The following is a 13,331-nucleotide window of genomic DNA, read 5'->3' on the forward strand; positions in this document are numbered from 1 at the left end:
AACAATTTAGAACCACAAACAAAACTTATATTTTGACGAATCAAATAAAATTTGGCAACACTGTGATACTGTCATTTTGTCATTACCAACTCTTATGAAAAATAAATAAAATGGCTGCAGCATCGCGTTAAAAGTTACGTTGGCAGCATTTAAGTTACCAAAATGGTAAATTGGTGACACCGATTAAGTCAAAACATCGACAATATTGACTGATTCAAAGAATCGCAGAATAAATAACAAGTAGACAAAATTATAATCGACCTTATACTATGTAGGTTCAAGGTCACTAACGTCAAGCGTTGGAAATTTTCGATTCGGTTTCTTAAAAATCGATTCCAGTCGATAAATTTCTATACATTTTAAATTTTTAAAAAACGTTATTGAAAATAACGAAAAAATATAGCAGTTATATAGTTATTTTACCACTTTCTCGACCAAGTAATCGATTTAATGAAAATTTAATAGCAAAAAATGCTCAATCGGTATCTATATATATATATATATATAAAAATTACACATTTATAGGTTATGTAAATTTAATTTTACCCTAATCAAATTGTAGGTTGTTTTTAAGAAGTTTTCGATATAAAAATATGACGTAAATACACATTTTTATTGATAAGAATACTAAAAATGCGTTTCATAATGCAACAATTAGAAATTTGATACTTTTAATCAGTTTTTTATAATTTTGGAGTTGATTAATTCCTTTTAGATTGTAAATTATACATTTCGGCTACTATTTCGTATTTAAAAACATTACCCAATTATATTCATAGTATGTCGTAAAACCAGCATATTCTCATCAAAAAATAAGAAACAAAAAATTAATTTGAAAATAAAGTTACAATATATACGTTTTAGTGTACTGCTAGACACAACCAATTGTCGTCTGTCATGACGAGGAATAACGGAAGTCTACGAACAAAACTTACGGTCTATTCTCAGTGTTTAAATTTCCAAACATAAAATTTTTAAGTGCTTCAAACATCAAATTATAATCCTAGAACTTGGTTAATATTAGCTAGTCTACAGTATTAATAAAACCAAACATGAATTATAAATATATAGGATAAAGTCACTAAAAACAGGCCGAATAGCACTGGCAGCTGAGGCCTTCCCAACATTAAAAAGAAGAGTAACGGAAGTCGATGTTAAACCGGTTCTCTTGTAAGATTAATTTTAGTTTGATAAAACGTTGTTTAAAGTATCACAGTGTTTAATACCAACGAATAACAGGCGAAAAAGTAATGTAAATACAGAAAAAAATGGCAATAGGCAGAGGAAAAACCACGAGAAACGGTAAAATCCAGTCAAAATGTTAAATTTAATTTAAAAGTTTAGTTTTCATTATGTATTTCAAAATGTTTCGTTTGGATTATGTCAATATTACCACAAATTTTCATATTCTTATTAAAAATTATCATCATTTTCAAATCAAGACTATTTATCAGTAAAAACATAGAAAAATTTATGAGATTGTTTCTAAATCTAATAAGTTATTTATACGGTTCTTTAACTTTAAATTTAACTTACTAGTTTTCATACGATAAATTTATTTAATTTCATCAAAATTATTATTTTTTTACCTGATTATGATAGTTAATTGTCTTTTTATGTTATTATTTCCACTTTAACATCACTATCTGCACTTAACCTATTTTTTTTTATTGTAACTTATTATAACTATCGAGCTATGGTCTACGGCCTTACATAAAGGTCTGTAAACGAGGGTAGCGAGGTTGGTACTTTTTACAGGTGCTAAATTATCTCAAGATGATGTCATATTGTGTTAACCTAATAATAATCGTTTTTATTTCTAAAAGTAATGAATTATTTTAAATAAAATAATACCAGGAATAATGGCTTTCCATTTTGCTTGACGGCACTTTTCTGTCATATATGAAAAACCCAATCACGTCCGTTTGCGTTTGTCACGTGATTTTGACGTTTGACGTTAGAACGTGATGTTTTTGTTGATTCTCTTTCTGTCTGTTTGTTTACAGTGGTCTTTTGGTGACGGTATTTTGCCTTTATTTGTTTTTTTTGTTTCGTTACTTTCCAGTATATCGTCCATAAATACTGGATTACAAACAAAAACAAAAAGCAGTACACACGTAAAAAAAATAACAAAATTTTCACGAACGGTAACGGCAAACGGGAAGTAAAGTTTATGAAACACGTGACTTTGACAGATCGGCCATTATCTGACCTTCAACGGTGATGTACCTCGAGATATCAGATGGAAAACTAACAACGGTAGTATTTTGAAGTATTTATATGAATTTTATGTTGTACTGTTACTTTTTTTTTAATAAAATAATTCACCGTATTTTTTATTACACCTGAAAACTCCTTAATTGATTAGTATCTACACTGGGAAAAAGATTTACATATGATATCTTCGAATGAAATCATTCTTATAAGGTTTTTTCAAACAATCAAGTTACGGTAAGTGTGTATATAACAAAAATAAGTATAATTTTTAGAAATTCTTTAAAAAAGTAAGAAATTCAGATTAATTTTGCTAATAAGTTTTCAAAAAATTAGTTTATTCATGATTTAAGTGTAGAAACACTAGTACGTTAATTTTTATCTCCTATCTTTTTTAAGTTAGTATTGATTTTAATACTTTGTAAATCAATTTTTGTTTAAATAAACTAGATTCATCCATTTTTCGTAATAGCTCAACTTTTTTCTCTTTTAGTATTATTTTTATCAAAATAAGAATAATTTTATTCCAAATTTGTTAATATATATGCGTAATTTTATATTCTTTAATAAATTTCTTGATATAATAAATTTCGTCGTAACCCCTGTATATAATGAAAGGTTTTCGGGCACGTTCTACGCATACTCATTTAGATGACAGCGCCAGTGGCGCCCCGTTTGGTAATACCGAACGATGTTAATTGTGTACTTCCGAAGTTAATCGTAAAATATTGAAAAAAAAACAATGTTAAATGATGCAATTGTGAAATAAAACAATCAATGTGGTTATTGGAACGATCCTTTTTATTCAACAGTATAATTATATAAGTGTGCAGTGCAATTTCAGCAAAAGTCGATTTAGTGACAGGGTGTATCGAGTAGTTTATGGGTAGACCGATAGAGGATTCGCGATTGAACTCTATAAAATATTAGCCAGATTCTATTTTTAAAATATGCCTGTGTAGATTTGTGTTGTATTCTACTAATATATACCTGTCTCGGTAAAGTGGGCTATTTTTGAAAATATTTATGTAAAAATAACTAGTGTCCATGGGATTGTAAAAATACTCTAGGGAGCCATTTTTTTACTCTACATATTTAATTTTTTCTTTGCTCGGAAAATAAGTGAATTCGGTTATTTGTTCAAGTGATTTTTCGAACATTTATGGTGAAAGCATGCGAAAATATGTTGCCTCGTAATGGGAAATGTCTCCTGAGAATGTAATGGTTTCCCATCAAAGCTATGGAAGTATATGATTTGTATTTGCAACTCCTGTTATAAGTTTTTCGGTAGGTACGTATTTAATTTATATTACCGTTGTATAAAAATTATTACTAGCACGTCTTTTTGCAAAAATCGACTTTATTTCATAGAAAAATCAGAATATTATAGATTCATATTCTTAATTGATGCTGATGGTGGTAAAATGATTATCACGAAATATATATAATTCCTTTGTACATATTGCAGTCACATATAAATTTTTCAAACCTAAGCTTATCTTATTATAATACACTGAAGGTTTCACTCATTTTAATGGTTCTTTAATTGGCAATTAGTAAACATTCCATACTTACATTGTCTTTAATTTAAATAAATGGTTTTATACGTCTAATTAATTCACAGAGACATTTTTTTTTAGATTCTTAATCGTATTTTAAATATTTCGTTACATATTTTTGTACAATTTACGATAATTTAATAATAATATCATTTTGATGGAATACTGAAAATTTGGGAGTGAAAAGAAAGTCTGTTAACCAAAAAATGGGCGGGATTTTAGTTCGCCTACTAGTTTTCCTTGAATTAGTTCGAAGAAAAGAAAATTTGATACTCGTTTTCTTCATTGAATTATAAATAGCTACATTTTTTATTAAATTGTTCAATAATGATATAATTGTGATGAAAAAAAAAACATCCGAAGGTGAAAAAAATGTTTGCTAACCAAAAAATCGTTTCTCTTGAATTTGAATCAGGAAAATTCCCTTAATTGAAACGAGTTTTGTCAAATTTGTGGGTCAATTTATATAAAAATTAATTCTAACAAGTTCAAAAACTGCCATTTCTGTCTTGAAATTCTCGTTAATTATTTTGGGGCACATCGGCATCCGAAGCCCCCCCGTTTTACCCCAGCTGCAAGCGAGCCCCGAGCTTTGCAATTATATTTTCTTAAACGGCAATCATTTTCAGCTAGGGGGGAGCAATATTTTAGGGTTGTGGGCTATTTTGATCACCCCATTTTTTTTAAACAATTAACGGCAAAAAAACTGTTTGGAAATGGTAACTTTTCACTAGTGAATTTACGAATAATTGACGTTCTTGTGTATTTGATTTACATTTGTTACCGAAAGATTTTACCCAGCTCGGTAGGAGGTAGCCCCCAAGTTGATAAACATGCCCAATGCTTTCAAATCAACCCTAATGCCTTCATCCCCTGTAATTAGGAGAATTATATTCTAGGGGGTGGTTTTAATCTTCAAGCAGTGAATTTTGGAAATTTAACGGCAGTTTTTGAGCTTCTTGGTGGACCTGAATATATGTAACTTATTGAAAAAAAAATTAAATGTTTGTAATGTTATTTTAAGTATTTTTTTTTGTTTACTTGGAAAGGGTGAGAGCCACGGTGGCGTCAGGCCCAGAGTGTGGCCCGGTGGCCGCCGATAAGGGGGCCGATTGCTGGTGGTCCCCCCTGGCGGCCATGGGCTGCTTCGGGAATAGGGACGCCGCCCAGGCGTCCGAAGATATCCGTTCTCAAAAACGTATCAGTGACCAAATAAATAGGCAGCTAGCTAAAGAAAAACAAGTTTATCGTGCTACACATAGATTACTACTATTGGGAGCCGGAGAATCGGGAAAATCGACCATAGTTAAACAGATGCGTATATTGCACGTCAATGGTTTCAGTGAAAAAGAGAAAAAACAGAAGATCGAGGACATCAAGAAGAATATTCGAGATGCTATCATCGTAAGTAGACTTTTTTTTCCAATATCTTGTCGATAGATCTTATTTCGAGTAATTTTAATGGAAACAAACTTTCCGTGTATTGTCTAAAACCGTATTCATAGTCCAAAGTTTAGTTATTTGAGGGCTTGGAGTTTACGGATGACTCAATCTGCAGTTTTTTCCTCTTCCATGCACTTACGGCATCCCTTCAACCCCTTAGTATGCATATGGCTTCTTAGTTGACCATTTAGGGTTAAAAGAACAATCACCAATCGAATTTCCTACCTGTTTAAGTCTGTCGAGCGTCGTTGCCCGTTGCCCAAACGAACTGAACCTTGTAACCATCACTCAACGGTACTTGAAACACCACGGTTTAAGATGTTGTGGTTTTTATGGTAACTATATTGTCAAAAATTGAAATTACATTGTTTCTATCGCTTGGAAAATGATAGTATTGTCCACTGTAATCAGATTATTCATCCTAAAACCATTCGGTTATTGAGGAACTTCATTATTTAGTATTGCAGACTTAGAATTTCTATATATTCGTGACTAGTGCGTCCAAACCCTTATTTTTAACAATCGCAAGTACCATTTGGTCACTATCTGTCATAATGATTGGTTCATTGAGGATCTTCAGCCTGTTTGGGCTCCTGATGACTTTAAAAGAAATCATTAAGTTCGGTAGGCACTATTAGGAGTCCTGATAGCTTCAAAAGGGATTACCAGGTCCAGTAGGCACTATTAGAGGTCCCGATGGCTTCAAAAGGAATCATTACGTCCAGTAGGCACTATTAGAGGTCCCGATGGCTTCAAAAGGAATCATTAGGTCTAGTAGGCACTATTAGGGGGTAGTTTGTATGGATTCTGTGATATTAAGTCCCCTGAAATGCTGAAATCTGTCCATTCGTGGCCAAATTTTTACTTCGGAAACTTTGTATGCGAAAAGGGGTTGGTTTTTTTTATTTTGATTTTGATTTTGTTTCTGTGTAGACAATTTCGGGGGCGATGTCGACCCTCAGTCCGCCCGTAGCTCTAGAAAAGCCGGAAAATCAAGCGAGAGTAGATTGGATACAGGATTGTGCCACTGGTCCGGATTTCGATTATCCACCGGAATTTTACGATCACACCGAGGCATTATGGAAGGACAGAGGCATACAAGTACGAACAAAAATTATTTTTTCACAAAAATTTCGATTAATTTGAATAATTCCTTAGGCCACTTACGATCGAAGTAATGAATATCAATTAATAGACTGTGCTAAATATTTTCTCGATCAAGTGAGCGTTATCAGAAGGCCAGATTATACGCCTACGGAACAGGATATACTCCGCTGTCGTGTCCTGACCAGCGGTATATTCGAAACCCTCTTCCAAGTCGATAAGGTCAATTTTCAGTAAGTATTTATATCAATTTTAATATAAAATTATTGATTCATTCAATTTCAAGTATATAATCATTGGTTAATTTACTTTTTTGAATAGTCGCGAATAGCCAGTACGTCCCTGCAGTTTGTTTACATCACCGATCGGATCTGTCAAATGTAATTTACTAAAAATGTCACTTTTTCTAAAAATATGTCTAAAAGATGAAAAAATATGAATATTTTTGATTCCTTTTAGACTTATTTTTATAAAAAGTGCCATTTTTAGTAAATTTTTCGTTTGACATATTCGTTAGGTTATGTAAACAAATTGAAGGACCGGACTTACTCTCTCGAATTATTTTTACAACAAAAATTGAATAATTATTATAGTAAATAGCCGGTACGTCCCTGTAGTTTGTTTAAATAACCTAACAAAATATATGAAATGCAATTTACTAAAAAAAATTCAATTTTTTATACAAATGAGTCTGAAAGAATCGAAAAAATATAATTTTTGCATCCTTTTAGACTTATTTGTATCGAAATCCGACATTTTCCAAAAATTTTTCACGATGTATTCGTTAAGTTATGTAAACAAACTGCAGGACCGGACTTACTGTCTCGAACTATTCTTTCGACGGTAATTGTATAATAATTGTTGTATTTACCAGTTTTTCAAGAGTCGTGAATAGCCAGTACGTCCCTGTAGTTTGTTTACATAACCTAACGAACATTTCGCTCGGAATTTTCGAAAAATGTCGACGTTTCATATAAAAAAATTGAAAAAAAAACATTTTCTTCAATTTTTTTTAGTTTTCTAGTATAAACCTAGACAATTCCAAGTGATACGTTCGTTAGGTTATGTAAACAAAGTGCAGGACCGGACTTACTGTCTCGAATTATTCTTTCGACATTAATTGAATAATTCTTGTTGCATTTACTAGTTTTTTAAAAGTCGTGTATAGCCAGTACGTCCCTGTAGTTTGTTTACATAACCTAACGAACATGTCGCTCGGAATTTTTGAAAAATGTCGACGTTTCATATAAAAAAATTGAAAAAAAAAAACATTTTCTTCAATTTTTTTTAGTTTTCTAGTATAAACCTAGACAATTCCAAGTGATACGTTCGTTAGGTTATGTAAACAAAGTGCAGGACCGGACTTACTGTCTCGACTTATTCTATTGACATTAATTGAATAATTCTTGTTGCATTTACCAGTTTTTTAAAAGTCGTGTATAGCTAGTACGTCCCTGTAGTTTGTTTACATAACCTAACGAACATGTCGCTCGGAATTTTTGAAAAATGTCGACGTTTCATATAAAAAAATTGAAAAAAAAAACATTTTCTTCAATTTTTTTTAGTTTTCTAGTATAAACCTAGACAATTCCAAGTGATACGTTCGTTAGGTTATGTAAACAAAGTGCAGGACCGGACTTACTGTCTCGACTTATTCTATTGACATTAATTGAATAATTCTTGTTGCATTTACCAGTTTTTTAAAAGTCGTGTATAGCTAGTACGTCCCTGTAGTTTGTTTACATAACCTAACGAACATGTCGCCCGGAATTTTTGAAAAATGTCGACGTTTCATATAAAAAAATTGAAAAAAAAACATTTTCTTCAATTTTTTTTAGTTTTCTAGTATAAACCTAGACAATTCCAAGTGATACGTTCGTTAGGTTATGTAAACAAAGTGCAGGACCGGACTTACTGTCTCGACTTATTCTATTGACATTAATTGAATAATTCTTGTTGCATTTACCAGTTTTTTAAAAGTCGTGTATAGCTAGTACGTCCCTGTAGTTTGTTTACATAACCTAACGAACATGTCGCTCGGAATTTTTGAAAAATGTCGACGTTTCATATAAAAAAATTGAAAAAAAAAACATTTTCTTCAATTTTTTTTAGTTTTCTAGTATAAACCTAGACAATTCCAAGTGATACGTTCGTTAGGTTATGTAAACAAAGTGCAGGACCGGACTTACTGTCTCGACTTATTCTATTGACATTAATTGAATAATTCTTGTTGCATTTACCAGTTTTTTAAAAGTCGTGTATAGCTAGTACGTCCCTGTAGTTTGTTTACATAACCTAACGAACATGTCGCCCGGAATTTTTGAAAAATGTCGACGTTTCATATAAAAAAATTGAAAAAAAAACATTTTCTTCAATTTTTTTTAGTTTTCTAGTATAAACCTAGACAATTCCAAGTGATACGTTCGTTAGGTTATGTAAACAAAGTGCAGGACCGGACTTACTGTCTCGACTTATTCTATTGACATTAATTGAATAATTCTTGTTGCATTTACCAGTTTTTTAAAAGTCGTGTATAGCTAGTACGTCCCTGTAGTTTGTTTACATAACCTAACGAACATGTCGCTCGGAATTTTTGAAAAATGTCGACGTTTCATATAAAAAAATTGAAAAAAAAAACATTTTCTTCAATTTTTTTTAGTTTTCTAGTATAAACCTAGACAATTCCAAGTGATACGTTCGTTAGGTTATGTAAACAAAGTGCAGGACCGGACTTACTGTCTCGACTTATTCTATTGACATTAATTGAATAATTCTTGTTGCATTTACCAGTTTTTTAAAAGTCGTGTATAGCTAGTACGTCCCTGTAGTTTGTTTACATAACCTAACGAACATGTCGCTCGGAATTTTTGAAAAATGTCGACGTTTCATATAAAAAAATTGAAAAAAAAAACATTTTCTTCAATTTTTTTTAGTTTTCTAGTATAAACCTAGACAATTCCAAGTGATACGTTCGTTAGGTTATGTAAACAAAGTGCAGGACCGGTTTTACTTTTTCGAACTAATTTTTGTTTTGTTCCGTAGTATGTTCGACGTCGGCGGTCAACGAGATGAACGCCGCAAATGGATCCAGTGCTTCAATGACGTGACTGCCATAATATTCGTGACGGCTTGTAGTTCATACAATATGGTATTGCGGGAAGATCCTACTCAGAATAGGCTCAGAGAAAGTCTCGATTTGTTCAAATCGATATGGAACAACAGATGGTTGAGAACCATATCCGTTATCCTTTTCCTCAACAAACAGGATCTCTTAGCCGAAAAAATATTGGCGGGTAATAAATATTCGGGATGTTTTTTTTTTTTTTTTGGAAAAATTGGAATTTTATTTATTTTTTAGGGAAGAGTAAATTGGAGGAATATTTTTCTGAATTTACGAGGTATACGACTCCAGTGGAAGTCGCTAATGATTCCAACGAACATCCTGAAGTGTTTCGAGCGAAATATTTCATTAGAGATGAATTTCTGGTGAGTTTTCTATTTAAATTATAATCGAAATGTTGGATTTTTATTTTTTTTAAGGGATTTTTTGTTTTATTGCGATATTTGTTTCTTCCGGAAGATGGAAATCGAGTGAAATTGCTCGGATTTATGAAAATTTTGTTGTTTTTGAAAAAATTCGATTTTTGTGTCGATTCTAATTATAAAAAATCGATTTTTACTCAGTTTTTATGTAATTTCGTTGTATTTCTACTACTGTTAATGTTTTCGATTGTTTTTTTTTTTGAAAAAAATTCAACATTTAACCCGTTAACTCTGCAGGAATCTAAAAATCACGGAAATTCATGAAAAACTTTTAATTTTGGAAATATTTTCATATATTTGTGAATTTTCACTTGCCGTTATGATGTATTTCCCCTATTTGTTGTTTCCGAATGATTTTTTTGTATTCATTTTGAGTTTAATCCACGACTTTAACTTTTATTTATTCTTCTCTTCTAGAAGTTTGAAATTTTGTTATTTTTGGAAACGTTTTGATAAAAATTTCAATTTCATTTCATTTTTTTATGTAAAAATTTAATTTCAACACCCCCTTTGATGTAATTTCGTTCTTACCCACAACAATTTTTACCCATTTCCCCCTACTAGAAGCTCAAAATTACATTAATTTCAGCAAAATTTGAGATTTTCTTGATATTTTCACAAAAGTTTCAATTTTATTTCGGTTCTCGGTATAAAAATGACATTTTTAATCATATTTTTGTAATTTTGTCCCTTTTGTTAGTTTTCGTACCCCATTTCCATGTTTTTCCATTTTTCCCCCACTAGAAGCTCATTATTACATAAATTTCAAGAATATTTTGAAAAAATTCCAATTTTATTCCAATTTACTCACTGTTTGATGTAGTTTCATCCCTTTTGTTAGTTTTTGTACCCCATTTTATGTTTATTCATTTCCCCCCTTTGAGTTTCCTACTAGAAATTTTAAATTTTGTGAATTTTAACAAACTTGTGACAAAAAATTCAATTTCATTTCATTTCTTGATATAAAAATGCCATTTTTATTCACTTTTTATGTAATTTAATTTCTTTTATTAGTTTTTGCACCCTTTTTTCACGTTTATCAATTTTTCTCCTACAGGAAACTCAAAATTATATGAATTTTAAGAAATTTTGTAAATTTCGAACATATTTTGTCAAAAATTTCAATTTTATTTCATTTTTTTTAACTAAAAATTTAATTTCAACTCCCCCTTTGATGTGATTTCGTCCTTAACAACAATATTTACCCAATTTCCCCTACTAGAAGCTCAAAATTGCATAAATTTCAGAAATATTTCGAAATTTTCCACATATTTTCACAAAAATTTCAATTTTATTTCATTTTTTTATATAAAAAACTTGATTTTCGGTCCCCCTTTAATGAAATTTCATAGTTAATAACAATATTTACACATTTTCCCCTACCAGAAGTTAAAAATTATATAAATTTGGAAAAATTTCCAAATTTTCGATATATTTTGTCAAAAATTTCTATTTTATCTCATTTTTATGTATAAAAATTTAATTTCAAGTCCCCCTTTGATGTAATTACGTCCTTACCAACAATATTTACCCATTTCCCCCTACTAGAAGTTCAGATTTATATAAATTTGAAGAAATTTCGTAATTTTTGACATATTTTGACAAAAATTTCAATTTTATTTAATTTTTTATATAAAGAATTTGATTTTTGGTCCCCCTTTGCTGTAATATCATTGTTAATAACAATATTTACCCATTTCCCCCTACTAGAAGTTCAGATTTATATAAATTTGAAGAAATTTCGTAATTTTTGACATATTTTGACAAAAATTTCAATTTTATTTAATTTTTTTATATAAAGAATTTGATTTTTGGTCCCCCTTTGATGTAATATCATTGTTAATAACAATATTTACCCATTTCCCCCTACTAGAAGCTCAAAATTATATAAATTTGAAGAAATTTCGAAATTTTTTAGATATTTATAGAAAAATTTCAACTTTATTAATAAATATCAAATTCTGCATTATTTTTCTTTTTACAACGAATAATTCGAATTAATTACAATTATTTTTATTGCGTTTACATCTGTCTTAACAAAGTCTCGACCAGTGTTACCAACCAAACTTCCCAAAATTCCCTTTCTAGGGCGCGAAATTCGAATTAAATTATAAAAAATGCTGACATTTATCAAATATTTAATAATAAAAATTTTATTTGTTGCAGCGCATAAGTACCGCTTCGGGTGAGGGTAAACATTATTGTTATCCGCATTTCACGTGCGCCGTCGACACTGAAAATATCAAAAGAGTGTTCAACGATTGCCGAGACATCATCCAACGTATGCATCTTCGTCAATACGAACTATTATAACCGCCCAAATTTATTTTGCGCCCCCCAACTCTATTTACCTACTACCCCACCACTACTATCCCCCCCTTCGATACGTCAACACACAAACACACTCCTTCCGATTTTTTTTTCTTCTTCTTCTCTTTTGCGACGTTTTTGTGATCGTTTCATTTTTTTTTTTTTTTTCATTTTCTTTTTATTTTTCATTTTTTTTCTATAGGAAGTAGAAAAGTATCGTTGCCAAAATATAACAACAAAAATTGTAAGCATTTAGAGTATTGTGTTTTTAATATGTGATATATGACAGTTTCAGACCGTAATTCGATAAAAGCAAAAAATATTTTGTATTTTATCCCAAAAACAAAAAAAAACTAAAAAAAAAAAAAATTAGTATAAACGCACAGATTTTTATTATTTATCAAACTATTTACTTTACGGTGTACCGTAAAGTCATTTTTATCCCCTTTTGCTCATTTTTCAGTTATTTCAGGTGTTTTTTCAGTATTTTTCACTCGTTTTTACGGGATTTTGTTGTTTTTTTTTATTACCAGAAATTTTATTACACCGACTGCCAATCACGAAAAAAATTTTTTTTTAAACTACAAATCTTTGATTTTCCTTGGTTTTTATTTATAATTATTCATTTTTGTACGATTAAATCAAATTAAGAAAATCGAAATAGCGTATTTCGAAAATAACTTTTTTTTTCGAAATAATTCTGATTAAACCAAAAAAAATGAATTTCGAATTTTTTTTTATTTAATCATAAAATTTTTTATATTTTTGATATTTTTAAATCGAAATATAAATATGAAAATAATATTTTTCGAAAATAACAATATTTTTGGAAATTATTATAATTAAAAAAAAAAGAAAATCTGAAAAATATTTTTTTTTCTGTTTTAATCATAATAATTTCTAAAAAAAATTGTTTTTTTCGAAAAATATTATTTTCGATTTAATAAATTCGATTATTTTTGTTGGGATTGTACATATACAGGGTGTTTTTATGAACACGTTGCCTATAAAAATAATTTTCGGGAGTTTTTTATAATTTTTTCGATTTAAAAATGACAATTTTTCAAAAATTTTTATGATTAAATCAGGAAAAAAAATAATTTTCTAAGGGTTGTCTATTTTAAATCGAAAAAATTATAAAAAAAATCCGAAAATTAT

At 29.9% G+C, this 13,331-nt stretch overlaps 1 protein-coding gene across 2 annotated transcripts; it reads left to right on the forward strand.

Annotated features, from left to right (window-relative positions):
- Window positions 1-1,184: 1,184 nt before the first annotated feature.
- LOC130896626 (guanine nucleotide-binding protein G(s) subunit alpha) lies at window positions 1,185-13,032 on the forward strand. Of its 2 annotated transcripts, XM_057804829.1 has the most exons (8): window positions 1,185-1,302; window positions 2,833-3,505; window positions 4,823-5,177; window positions 6,150-6,317; window positions 6,375-6,553; window positions 9,363-9,613; window positions 9,679-9,806; window positions 12,030-13,032. In XM_057804829.1, exons 2-8 carry the CDS (start codon window positions 3,465-3,467, stop codon window positions 12,174-12,176), a joined length of 1,269 nt encoding a protein of 422 aa, XP_057660812.1. In that variant the 5' UTR covers window positions 1,185-1,302; window positions 2,833-3,464; the 3' UTR covers window positions 12,177-13,032. The 2 variants fall into 2 exon arrangements, with proteins under 2 accessions (XP_057660812.1, XP_057660810.1); XM_057804827.1 differs by having other exon boundaries at window positions 1,185-3,505.
- The last annotated feature ends 299 nt before the right edge of the window (window positions 13,033-13,331 follow it).

The sequence above is a fragment of the Diorhabda carinulata genome, chromosome 7 (genome assembly GCF_026250575.1).
Source record: "Diorhabda carinulata isolate Delta chromosome 7, icDioCari1.1, whole genome shotgun sequence".
Lineage (NCBI taxonomy): Eukaryota > Metazoa > Arthropoda > Insecta > Coleoptera > Chrysomelidae > Diorhabda > Diorhabda carinulata.

Bases quoted from the DNA above. Each gene is read 5' to 3' on its own strand.
- LOC130896626 (XM_057804827.1), top strand. From the start codon at position 3,465: ATGATTTGTATTTGCAACTCCTGTTATAAGTTTTTCGGTAG. The intron at 5,178-6,149 runs GTAAGTAGACTT...GTTTCTGTGTAG, and splicing joins ATATTCGAGATGCTATCATC to ACAATTTCGGGGGCGATGTC. The intron at 6,554-9,362 runs GTAAGTATTTAT...TTTGTTCCGTAG, and splicing joins GTCGATAAGGTCAATTTTCA to TATGTTCGACGTCGGCGGTC.